General features: G+C 35.8%; 1 protein-coding gene across 2 annotated transcripts in view; it reads right to left on the minus strand.

Moving 5' to 3' along the window:
- The window catches only part of Bbs7 (Bardet-Biedl syndrome 7), a 43,039-nt gene that overhangs the window by 28,726 nt on the left and 433 nt on the right, over positions 1-13,880 (minus strand). For both annotated transcript variants that reach the window (XM_003477032.5, XM_013160261.3), the window contains exons 2-7: positions 11,569-11,634; positions 10,028-10,090; positions 6,530-6,705; positions 3,504-3,690; positions 1,511-1,583; positions 1,070-1,186 (exon numbers count right to left, since the gene is read on the minus strand). In XM_003477032.5, coding sequence (XP_003477080.2) covers positions 1,070-1,186; positions 1,511-1,583; positions 3,504-3,690; positions 6,530-6,705; positions 10,028-10,090; positions 11,569-11,634 — 682 coding nt within the window. The remainder of the gene's footprint in view (positions 1-1,069; positions 1,187-1,510; positions 1,584-3,503; positions 3,691-6,529; positions 6,706-10,027; positions 10,091-11,568; positions 11,635-13,880) is intronic.

Consider the following 13,880-nt stretch of genomic DNA (forward strand, 5'->3'; position numbering starts at 1 on the left):
TGACTTGTAAGTGGTCTCCACGTTTCCGGTTTTGACCTGCTTTCCTCCACATTCCTTTTCCACACAGCATACCGTGTTTTAGTGAATCAGATCACGCCATACCACCACCTGAGATTCCCCAGTGACCTTCCGCTGCACTTACACTAACACACTCCTCAAGGCTCACACTTTGGCCGTACTGTGCCTCCCAGGAGGCCACAAGGAGGCACCAAGCCACACTGGTTTTCTTCTTGTTTCCCAAATGAACAACATTTCCCTCCGCCAAGTCCTTTACACTTATTCTTTTTCTTCTTCCTGGAACATTCTTTTCTCTCAGCCAGGTTCACAACCTAATCTTTTTTCCTATCAGATCTCAACTCAAATTTCACCTCTTCTAGGACATTGTCTTTAAGCAGTCATTCTAAAAGCAGCTCTTCTCCCTCCCCCATCTCTCTCTAACACGCCTGCTATACTTTCTTTAGGTGAAGAGGTCACTGATGCTATCTTATATATTCATTTATTTATACTCCATATTCCTTAGCAAGTATTTTAAGGGAAAACATGAACATCCAAATAAATACTCTGCACATGTAAATCACCATCTCACTTCCACTAAATCAGGTATAAATTCCTCTTAGAAAAGTGTACATTCCTTGGAAAGGAAGAATATTTCCTGACCTACTGTATTTCCTTGGATCCTACCACATCCTAGCAAATTCCAATTAATCTACCCAAACAATTAAAAATTGGTTTTAGCAAAGAATAAAGGACATTCACCTACTAAAGTCTACCTACCCCAAATTACTATCAACATTTCTTAAAAAAAATTATGGGGGCTGGGGATTTAGCTCAGTGACATAAGCACCTGCCTGGCAAGCACAAGGTCATGAGTTCGATCCCTGGTACCAAAAAAAAAAAAAAAAAAAATTATGCCTATAGTATGACAGGTCTGACAAACAACAGATAAATCATAAGGGTTTCATGAATTGTTAAATCTGCTACATAATAATAAACAAAACAGAATAAATTATTAATCTTTTTCTTAAATAATCACTGAAATTTCACAATCTCAATTACATTGACAGCATACCTCCCCTCTTCTTTTCATTTCGAATTTCCCACTTGTTTATTGGTTTGGATGTTGTGATCTGAATAAGTCCAAGTTTCCCATCTGATGTTCCAAACAAAACATCTTCTCCAGAGTCACCTAGTTATAGTTGAAATAAACATATTACTAATCTTTTTAAAGTTAAAATGCATTGATGTAAAAATCTCAATTTTACTATTATAAAAAGATGGACTATTTAATGTGAGAATTAATATTACTTTATAACCACAAAAAATAAGAGCACTCCCCATCATTTAATTTCAAGATGAAGAAACTAAAAATTAAAAACTCATTACTGTGAGTTACTACAGTTATCACAAGATAAATGTCTCAATTCCAGTTCATGTTCTTTTTAACTTTCCCATTTTTACTTAACATCTTTTATAAACACACAGCTGATGTGAAAACTGAAGTCATGATTACCGCCATTCCCATTGTGCAGTGCTAAGACACTAGGAGGACCAAGAACTTCAACTTCATACATCACATCAGATCCCTGAAGGAGATCGAAAATTTTAAAATACAGTATAGGCATTCACAGGTAACATCAATGTTCAAATGCAACGCTTACTAACATCTCAATAAAACTGCTGAAAATGCTGTCATGAGCATCAGCTTTTATGTTAGTAATTTTGCATATATCAACACACTTGAAAATACAAAGACCAAAACCAAAAATAAGTAAAATATTCTACTTTCTCCACTTTTCACTTAAAATATATTGGTTTACCTGAAAACTTGACATTGATAAATTTTTCTTTCAAAATTCTCCAGAAAAAAGGTATTTATGTCCTCTCTAGTGCTAACCAGAAATTTCATGTAAAGCGTGTTTCAGCAGATCTGAAAAGAAACTTCTTAAGGAAAAGTCTTGTTTTCTCTATGGGTATTCTTAAAAGCTACTTCAGTTAAGCTATTCAGGTAAGAAAACCAGGAAGGTCCTGTGGTCATTTTTTTTTCAATTTTGCTATGTAAATAATTCAATGAAAGCATAGTGGACAAAATTATAGTAAAGGTATACTGTTTTTGTATAAAAATTTAATACATATTTAGCATATATAAGATAAAGTCATGCTTTATCTTTGATCACTTAAAATTTAGATACTGTATCTATAAATACCTGATATAAATACAAAAACATGTAATAAAGCTATTTTAAAAAAGCAACTTTTACCATAATGCACTGGCCCCAAAGGCAGATGGGGAGCGATGCAGAGGGAAGTATTTTGATTCTTTCCTGTTCACAAATCCTTAGTGGTTTTTTTTTTTTTCTTTTGAACAATAAAAACATAGAAAACGTGACATAGTGGCTCACTGCTGTAATCCTAGCACTTTGAGCGGAAGACCACAAGGTCAAGTCCAGCGTAGACAACTTATTGCAATCACACTTCCCAATAATATAGGGCTGGGGATGTGGCTCAGTGCAAACCCCCTAAATTAAGTCCTCAGTACCTGCCCCCCTGAATATGCATCTTCTTGTGAAAGCAAAACTGTAGATTTGCCAGATTTATTTCTAACTGAATATTAGCCAACTCCTGTCAAAAAGACTACTCAAATAACTCATATTTGAAAGAATAAGCCATGAGAGAAATTATTCATTCTATTTCTAGAATGAACCTGAAAGACTAGTTTGATTGTCCATGGTGGGGGACAGAGAAGCACAGAAGCACTGAATTTTTCCTTTTGCAATAAGGCTAAAACCAGAAACAGGCATCTGGTTATAGAATCTCAAAGAGTAAGAGTCTGGTAGCACCAGATATTGACAATTTAAGTTTGAGTTCCATACACCAGCTATATGCTAAACTCTAAGGGTCCTATAGAATACACATGTGGTGTGTGTGTGTCCATGCATACGTTTATGTGCCCTTTAAATCCACTCTCAGGAAGATACACTGGTAACTATTATTACTGAAAACAATGACCTAAGCACATGTTTGGAAATAAAATAATTCTTTTCTCTGCACTCACTTGCTTACCTAAGAAATTTCCTGAGAGCTTGCTTAATCTTACAAACTGACATAAACACTGGCACTTGAAACTCAAATTACATAACATCCTCTCCCAACCTCAATTTCTTTGCTTAATTTGACACTTGAGGGAAGGAAGGTGTGGAGGAAGGAAGAAACAATATTTGGTAAAGGTCCTCTGTGGGAAGCCTTCTGTTGTGACTGTGCTAGACAGAGCTGTAGGAGAGGAAGACACTTTCTCTTTCACATGCTGCACATATATGGTCTCAAAAAACTTGTGAAAGATCTCAACACGTGACTCAAGGAAAAAAATTAATGTATCAAATTTAGAAAACTGTTCTAGATACAACTTTATCTAGGATGCTTAAAGTAATGATCATTAAAATAATTTAAAATAACAATCCAAACCATTTACCTAAAGTAAGAAAAGTCATAAAAATGCAAATAACAACCTGTAAAACTCTCAGCACTCTGTCCTGGCATGCCAGTATCGGTGTAATCTGAGGTAATTTTTCTACTGGAAGGCAGGTGACATCATTGATTTTATCCCCAGAAAGATAATAATGTTGGTCTTTGCAATCACAGTAATGGTTATAGATGTAACTTGCACTGAGAAAGAGGTCAGAGCCAGATACATGCCTGAGAATAATAAGAGCAACGTAAGACATCTGTATTTTTAAAAATATGCATGGGTAATTAGTGAATTTTTTCAGAGATAAAACAAAATACTTTGTACAGCTTGCTATCAATTTATCACAGACTTAGAGAACATTTTAAAAAATTATCTCTTCTTTATTTCCAGACTTTTGAAATAACACTACTCTTAATTTTGAAAACTGAAAATATTAATCTTAAGGTCTCAGACTTCTAGAAAAAAACTAAGCTCAGAAAAATGGAAAACAAAAGATTATGATAATCAAAAAAGAAACTTTTAAATGTAATTATATACCAAACACTGTCCTAAGTGATTTACCTATATTAGCTCAATGAATCCTCATAATCCCACAAACTAGGGACTACATTATCCCTTTACAGGTGACTAATACGTGTTAACTGACGGCACTCAACTAGTAAACAGTGGAATGGACTGCAACTGGTTAGCTTTTAGCTCTAGAGTTAGCATTCTCACTACCACATACACTGCCTGAAAAAATTTACTTGAAAGAAATTGACTTTGATGTTAGAATGTTATCTTGAAAAAAGTTCATTTTAATAATTTTTAGCAAAATTTAATAATCGTAATGATACTGTAATGCTTAGGTTGAATTTTTTTCCACAAAAATTACACATACATTATACACTAGTATAGTATAGGTTGAATAACCCTAATTTGAAAATCTGAAATCTAAAATGCTTCATGTGACAAAAGAATGCTCAGAAAGTTTTAAATGTTTGACTCAGGGATGCTCAACTGATAAAATCTTGAGAAATATTCCAAAATTAAAAAAACTACAAAACCTGAAACACCACTTGTCCCAAGAATTTTAGAAAAGTGAGACTAGATTTCGATTCTGGATTGATAGCACCATATGATCATAAAAAGGGTAATTTTATTTGAAGAGTTCATCTATTTCTCCACCTCTGAAGTCCATTTAAAAAATTTCCATACTGATCAGCCATGGTTGTGCACACCTCTTGTCTCAGCTGCTTGTGAAGTTCACAAGTTTGAGGCCACCAACTTGGGAAATTTAGTGAGGCTGTGTCTCAAAATCAAAAAAACAGGAAGAGCTGGGGATGTAACTAAATGGTAGAGCACTTGGGCATTCCATTCTCTGTCACCGTGAAAACAATTCAATACTAAAATCATTTTCTGAAAAGCTTATTCTGTAATGATCCTTATTTGTTCAGGTATTAAGTGGCTTTACTCTGCCTATACATAAAATACAATTTTAATCTCCCTCATAAAAGTCTGTATATTTTCTTTTCTTTTCTTTTTTTTGTCTTTTTCCTTTTTATCAGTACCAGGGATCGAACTCACAACTGCCTACTTGCAAGGCAGGCGCTTATGCCGCTGAGCTAAATCCCCAGCCCCCAAAGTCTGTATCTTTTCAAGGTTTGCAATTTCACTTCTCTGTTTCTGAAATCAATATACCCTGTATTAGCTACAAATAGTTCAACAATCACTAACACTGGCAAGGGTAGGGGCAGACTGCAGCATTAGCGAGGAAATGGTGACTGAGGGTGAACAGTTTTATAGCTGCTTTACTGAGTATTTTCAAGTTATAATCTTTATTTTCCTATGAATATGGGGTTTCAGGTAATAAATTTATAAAATCTGAGTAGAAAGTACTTCTAGTCCATCTCTGCCATTAAAGTAAAAAAAACAAAACAAAACAAAAACCCAAACTGGCCAAAAAGATTCTTACAGGGAAATTCTTTCCTCACAGCTTAAGTACATTTCTGAATGTAGAGAAATTCTAATAATAAATTACTCTGATATTAGTATTTCACAATTATCATTGGCCATGTCTATCTGTATGAACAGCTCAGAAATGTTAGTTGAAATTACTCCATTTGCCATTATTTACTTCTTAACCTCATCAAGCCAAAGTTTAAAGGCCCAAACATCATGAGATGTGCAGTGAATTATACAGTTAGACAGGACAACTGAGCGTTATACAGAACTGTGAACTGAATCAGTGGTTTCCAAATCCAGAAGTCTGGCTCATTATATAACTTGACCGCACCACATTCAAAGGAAAAACTTTTTAAAAAAGCCCTTCCTAATCTGCCCTGATTCGAAAGTAAAATTTTAATTACAAAATTTCAAATATCAGGAAGCTATTTTTCAGGGTTTTTATCCGATTCACCTGAAACTGACAGTCACCAAATGTGATGCCCAGCATTTTAAACATAATGTTGTAACATCAAAACCAAAACGAACAAAGACAGCCAAGGAACTGGAGCTTAAATATATGGCGTTTCTCACTTTTTTTTCTTGTACCTTGATTACAACTTATAACCAAACCGATAAAAATGAATGTAAACTATACTTTACAACGCTTAATTGTACATTTCAAATAGCTAGTGGAGCCAACTTTGAATGTTCCCTGCACAAAGAAATGATAAACGTCTGAGGTGATTGATACACTAATTACCTCATAATACACTGTACACATGTACTGAAGTATAACTGTATCTCATAAATATATACAATTATTGTCAATTAAAAATTAAAAACATTTTTAAAAAGTAATTTTTAAAAACCCCAAAATAAATGTGTATATAAATGTACGTGAACGTATGAAATACCATTTTTAAAAAGAAAACAATTTAATAGCTAATCAATTTTGCACTGATTCTAGGTCAAATTTAGTTTCTAATATAATAGTTTTAGCCAATTTTTTTACCTTGAAACCTATAATATATAGTATTTATTTTTAATTTTATCTTTATTTTTAATTTAATTTTATTTTAATCAGACACTTTACCCAAGATACTGTAGAGATACAAAACAAAAAACAGAACCATAACATACATAGCTTTAATGCACTCTGTGAGATTTGTTTCAAAAGAAAGGAACTGCTTTCCTCTCTTTGTGTAGCCTCTGATTTCAGATCCTGCCGCAATGAAAATTTTCTCCTGCGGTGTGTTAAGGACCCCTCCTAGTTCTAGTCTTGTAATCTTCTGCCCTGGTAAAGTCTTGAACACTGCCTGCAAAATTCATTCAGAAAAAAGGGAAATATATAAGTTATTTTATTGTAAACATATTTTTCCTTTACCACAAAAAAGGCTGTAGTTTTTAACTTAGCAGATTATTATTGTTTCATTATATAGAAACACCATCAGGTAAAAATCTATTAACTTCATTGGGTCTTCTGGAGTTTTTCCAGCTACTTTTAAACAATACTTATTCCCATTCATATTTTAAAAAACATTATTGAAGGGGCTGGGGATTTAGCTCAGCGGCATAAAGTGCCTGCCTTACAAGCAGGCAGTCGTGAGATCGATCCCTGGTACTGATAAAAAGGAAAAAGACAAAAAAAAAAAAAAAAAAACATTATTGAAGTGTAAGCTCTTGCAACTCAAAGTACAGTTCACTAAGCAGTAATGTTAAAATGATTAAATTTATAGAATATGCAGAATATCAAGCTCAACCCCAGATCTACTGAATGAGGGTTTGCACTATAACAAGACACCAAGATTCTCTAACTGATCCCTAAACACATTAAAATTTAATAATTTTTTTGGACCAGATTGAACTTAGGACCCTGCGCTTGCCAGGAGAAGTGCTGTGCTACTGAGCTATATCCCCACCCCAAACACATGAAGTTTGAGAAGCACTGGTGAAATCCACCTGGCAATTCTTAGTTAGGTTCAATTAAACAATGATTTTTTTTAACATATTAATCACCTTCTTGAAAATAATGTCTCTTGTTATGTATTAAAAACTGGTGGTTCACAACACCAGCTGAATTAAATCAGCACGGTGCTGCGTCTGGATGGACCACTTGAGGAAAGTTGCCAGCATAAATAGAGATGTGGAAAGGAAGAGTGAGGTATTGTGGGTTCCTGCGTGTTGCTGTTTGGAGCTGTTGGTTCTCCTAGGGGAGCATGTCATGCTGACTTCCCCAATGTGAATTTGGCTGTCATCATCAGAGGAGCTCATGACCTTGTTGCTGAGAATTGCTGAGGTTCACTTCTGGGGAGCTCTGGTCCTTAACTTTAAGTACTGCTTCCTGGCTCTGGAGGGGAAGATGTGTGCTGTTTAATCCCCAGGAGAAGACTGTCATGCTGGCTTTCTGGCATGTACTTGACTGTTCTCATTGTCCATTGTCCATTGGAGGACCTCATTGTGGCTGAGGATGGCTGTGGTATTTTCAGGGCAGCCCTGATTCTTCTTTGAGTGGCACTTCTTGGCTTCAGTTGTAAAAACCTCAACCTACTGGCACAGATCTTTCACCTTGTTGGCACAGACCTTTAGCTTCCACCGCTGACCCTTGAGCCTTTTCCATGCACATCCGTAAAACACACTGGCATTAGTCCTTGTCAGGGGCTCTAAACCTCCAGTTGGACTAGTGGGAGGCACTGTCATAGGCTCTAGGTCTTCAGCTGGATTCATGCAGGACACTGCTGTGGGGTCCAGGCCCTTGGCTGAATATTTAGGGTCTTTAGTGTTGTGGACAGATTTCCTGCACTTTCTTGCATTTAACTCCAGTGACCATCATAAATTAATATTATAAATTCTGTGTCCTGTATGTAATTGTTCTCCTTGTAACCCCTGACATCTCCTAAATTTTTTTTATACTGTTATCTGTTTTTATGAGACAGGGTCTAGCTATGTATTGCAGACTGATTTTGAACTTTCTATGTAGCCCAAGCAACTCTCAGAAATCCTCCTGCCTCAGCTTTCCAAGTGCTGGGATCAAAGGCATGTGCCACCATTGGTGACTCCAATGTATATAGATTTTAGTTGTAAATTCTGGGTATGGTGGCACATACCTGTGATCTCAGAACTCAGAAGGCTGAGACAGGAGGGTCACCATGAGTTCAAAGCCAGCCTGGACTACACAGTGAGACCCTGTCTCAAAAAGCAAAACAACCACCACCACAAACTAGTCATAAAGGACTACAGAATTTACTGAAAATATAAATATATATGAGTAACACCTTAATCATATCCCTCTTTAATTAAAATAACATTTTTGTCACTAGTTTTTCATGGTTATTTTTCATTTTATTATTTATATCCGTTTCTCTCCACTACTCTAATGATTTTGTATACTAAGAATAAAGTCTCTTGGAGGATATGCAAATAATAGAGACATTATGTTTCTGGTAGTTTTAACTGTATCTTTTTATAATTCTATATGATTCTATATGAATATCCCAGTTTCTCTCTGACCTACCACTTACAAGCTGTTACCTGTGATTATGATGGAATGGTAATCACTTTCTTGATTAGGTTTAATCACATGGCAAAAGTGATGGAAGAGTCACTTCTAGGAGTATATGATGTTATCAAAGGCTGTGCTTTAACATCCCCCAGAGATTGTTCCACTAGCTTTAAAAACTTAGGCTCCGAGCTTTAATTTTGTGACTTAACAATTATTTCTAAGATGACAATATGTAATCCATTAACTAGTGATTTCCTACTGTTTATTTTTTTTTCTGTAAATCTGTATAACTTGTACCCTTTCTCTGCTTTTTTTTTCTCCTTAAATAAAATTAAAAAAAAAAAAAAACTTAGGCTCCGATGTTGTAAGAGGGACTGCAAGGGGACTACTAGCAAGGAACTGGGGGAACCTCAAGCTGCTGAGTGAACACAGCTCCTACCTCACAAGCAGCAACAAAGAAGGACTTCAGTCCCACAACAGCAAGGAAACTAGTTCTGCCAGTGACCACAGACATGTGGAACAGGATCCCAAGCTCTAGGAAGAAACCCAGCCTGGCTAACAGCAGCTGTGCGAAACCTTGGGCCCATACATCTGACCCACAGAAACTATGAGATAAATAATAGCCGTTGCTTGAAGGCCCTAAAGTCAAAGTACCTTTTTTAGACATCACAGAAAATTAATCCATCACCATGGGCTGCCAAAGGCATTTTACAATTAGCTAGCAAATGACTCGGGCTAGACTGCAGCCTCACACTCTATCCAACTATAGCTGTTCCTGTAGCATGAACAGTGCAAAAGACTGGTTCCAGGACCCTCTGCAAAAACCAAGTCCACTGTTTAAAAAGGCATGGTATTTTCATACAACCCAAGCACATCCTCCTGTGTACTTTGAATCATCTCTAATTACTCATAATACTTAATACAGTATAAATGCTCTGTAAGCAGCTTTTAAACTGTCCTGTTTAGGGTACTACAAGTTCATTGTGCATACAATTCGTTTGATCCTTAGTTGTGAAACCTCTACATAGAAAATGGCAACTGTTCTTCCTTACAACCAATTTCCAATGTCTGTATTTCCCACTGTGAATAAGTTCAACATTTGATTTTGGAGGAACTTTTTCCTCAAAAGCTATACTTACCACTGCTTCTCCCTTCTTCATGCCAAAGCATGTAACTACTCCATCATGATCTCCAACAACAACCTGTGACAGAGTGACGAGAATCTAAAATTACTAACAAAAGTCCAATATGGCTTCATATTCTACTTTTACTAACATGTAGGAAACATTATCAAGGTAAAGGGTAGTATTAAAGGGGAAGAATCATAATCATCTAAACACACTCTTTAAATACCTATCCTTATTTTCATTATGTCTGTATAAACTGGATTATCTTCCTCTATTTCAATCAAAACAATGTATCATGCAAAAAACAGACATAAGAACCCATCTGCCTTCACTTACGCCTGTCATAAAATAAATTGCAAAAGTATTTTAGTATTCTACATCTTTTCTGTTCTAGTTAAAAATATGTTATTTAAAGGTGGGTGTGGTTAGCACATGCCCATAATCCTAGCACTCAGGAAACTAAGGCAGGAGGAACACCATGAGTTTAAGGCCAGCCTGGGCTACACAGTAAGACTCTGCCTCAAAAAAAAAAGTTTATATGTAAACATGTAATGGGGTTTTTAAAAATATTTTAAACATTTCTTAATTTTAATTTTAATACAGTAAGTATTGGCACCACATATAAATAAAGTTCCTTGGGATCCTCGATAACATAAATAACTTAAATATAAAAGGGTTCTAACACCATTAAGTTTGCAAAGCAGTGACCTAGTAAACTAAATATAATTATAATCAGAAATCTATTATCTTGATAAAATGTTAATATATCAGCCTAGTATATTTCTTTTGCAGCTAGTAAACTATCCTCCTGGTCCACTATGAAATTATAATTTTATAGAAATTATAGGATTGATTGTTCTATTAAAAATCAATAAATAGAGAGACTAGCATCAAAATGACTTAAAACATGAGGAAGTTTAAAGAAACTTCTTCCTATGGACAGCTGTTTTGAACAGAACAGGACACATTACAGTAGCCATTGCTGATTTTCCTATTGTCTGGTTTTGAAGGCCTGTAATGCCATCATTACTCTGTTCTGATCAGTTTTATACCATTTTGTTTTGTATGAATTCATTGTTTGTGAAGATATAGACAACCATTTAGAAGAAAACAAGAGGCATTATGGTAGCCACTGTAGATCTCCTGTTATCTTGCTTTGAAATCTGTGACACTTACATTGTTTTTTTTCTGATTTGCTTTCTTCTGTTTTGTTATGTTTTGTTTTACCCTCTTTAAAATAAATAAAAAATTAAAAGAAAAAAGGAACTTCTTCCTTCTATATGCTACTATATATTTTTATGTATATATTCTGCTATATGTATTATCGAAAAATGTATGCTGTTAACCTTTGTTTACATGATTTGATTGTACATAATAATTTTAATGTTCCAGAAAATGACCATCTGTATATGTCCCTTAGTATTCCAATTTCTATGCAAATAAAAAGAAATTCACCTCCATTTTAACCTTAGCATGTTTAAAAGCCAAATTAACCAATAAAGAGGGAGCCTATCAGAGAGAGAGAAAAGGAAAAATCAGTATCAACACCATACCTTTTGTGTAGCTCTAGATTTTGAGGCAGGAAGGAGCTTCATAGTCTTCTGAGAGGTCACTCCCACCTAAGGAAAATACCAGATTCCTAGCAAATGTTTTCTTTTTTTTTTTTGTCTTTTTTCCTTTTTATCAGTACCGGGGATCGAACTCACGACTGCAGGCACTTATGCCGCTGAGCTAAACCTCCAGCCCCGCAAATGTTTTCTAATACACCATAATGTGAAGTTATTTATTAGAGGTTTAAAAGGTCAAACCAACAGATTAGATCATAGAGAAATTTTTTCTTTTTTTTTACCAAAATGACTAATATATTATCAGCAAGGAAGCTATTTGCTAATGATATATGTCACAAGGAGTGGTGGAATGGTACATGCTTGTAACCCTAGGAACTCAGGAAACTGAGGTAGGAAGATTTCAAGTTTGAAGACAGCCTGGACCACTTAGCAAAACCCTGTCTCAAAAAAAATTTAAAAGGCTCAACAGTACAGTATTCCTGGGTTGGATCCTCAAGTACTGTTGAAAGAGAGAGACAGAGACAGAGAAAGACAGTCAGCCAGTAATGGAGAGGGAGGGCACGAAAGTCAGAATTTAAGATATAACCAAATACAGTCAAATGTATACTATAAATTTGTCAAGCCAGAAAGAATTATGTGACATTACTTGAAAATATTTTTAGAAGCTTTTTCAAATTATATATATTTGTTCAAGATTTTCTGTAAAATGATTAAAACTCTGGAAATAGTTATTTAAATGCATCATGACAATTTACTTATTGGTATCTATTTATTGCTAAAATGTTAAACATGCTGGTAGAAGTAACATCCAATCTAACTGAAGATGAAGAGCACAAAACAAAGAAAACAGCATGGCTTGCTCAGCAGAGAACTGTGGCTGGAGGGGTACAGTTAAAAAGGAGGAGAGGACAGCGAGCAACAACAGGTCACAGAAGAACTTGCATATATTAAGACACGATTTTATTTTGCATCTCAGGGAGTAGTATTAAAGTTTGAGGTAATATGTTAGGCTTGCATTTTAAAAACATCAGTCTAGCATGTGAGATGAAGGATGCCTTGGAGGAAGATGAAGCTGAAGACTAGAAACCCAGCTGGAATATTTCAATTATCCTAGCAGGAGAAAAAGAGAGGGTAACAGAGATGGAGAACAAAGGGACAGATGCAAAAAGATATTCCGGTGATAAAAGCAGCAAGATGGGGCTGGGGATTTAGCTCAGCGGCATAAGCACCTGCCTTGGAAGCAGGAGGTCGTGAGTTCGATCCCCGGTACCGATTAAAAAAAAAAAAAAAGCAGCAAGATGTAACCAGTTGGACATGAACAGTATTAAAGGGGAAAGTGTCTGTCATAACCCTCTGAGAAAGTGATATACAAACATTTGCACTGTTAGCTAAAATAGGATGGCTGAAAAGGGAGGAAATGAAAAACTGAGAGAATGCATTCCCGGAGTGAAAGGAATCCTGAAAGGCAATGTAGCACAGGAAAGACATCAGCAATGGAGTCCAAGACTTGATTCAAATAGCAACGCCATCACTTTTAGGTGTTGAGCAAATTGTCCTAAGTCCCTGAGTCCCCATTTCTACTATTACTTATTTTTAAAATGTTTATGGGGATTAAGTGTGGATTATACGAGGCATGATTTTAAAAACCACAGTTTTAATTTTTAATTGTTACAATGAAATACACATTTCCACTAGTCCCGCTCAAAATACTCTCCCCTCACTTCAAACATGCTTATTGCATCTTTGCTGTCACTTTCTGAAGCTGTTCCTGATGACAGCTTCTTTTTCTTTATAGGAGGTGTGTTTAAAAATACGGTGAATGCTGCTGCAGACAGTCACCCAACGGAAAGACTGGCTTTTAAAAATATTACGCTGTGTTCTCATCCACCTAATTCAGCAGATCTGGCACCATTAGACTTCTGACTCTTCACAAAGTCAAAATGACCCTAACCCAGATAGATTCAGGACACGGAGGCAGGCGCGACTGTGCAACTAAACACAGTCACTGAAGTGGACTTCAGAAAGTGGCCAGAACTATGGGGTACGTGCGTTCAAAGCGAGAGGAAGTACTCAAGGTGGGGGGGGGGGGTAGTCAATAGGAAGGTGTTTTTTACTGTAATGATTTAAAAATAAATAAAGATTCACCGTACTTTTGATCAACCCCTGCATGTGAAGGTCTTAAACTGCTGGCTAAATAGCTGTTAAGTGTTTTTACTGGAATCTATCCGGCTGGTGCACTAGTGTCTCGTGCTGGTGGACTGGGGTGGCGTGTGGAGATGAGATCTGGAGTCAGAGGG

The sequence above is a fragment of the Cavia porcellus genome, unplaced genomic scaffold (genome assembly GCF_034190915.1).
Source record: "Cavia porcellus strain 051 isolate PalLab524CR breed Dunkin Hartley unplaced genomic scaffold, mCavPor4.1 scaffold_14, whole genome shotgun sequence".
NCBI lineage: Eukaryota > Metazoa > Chordata > Mammalia > Rodentia > Caviidae > Cavia > Cavia porcellus.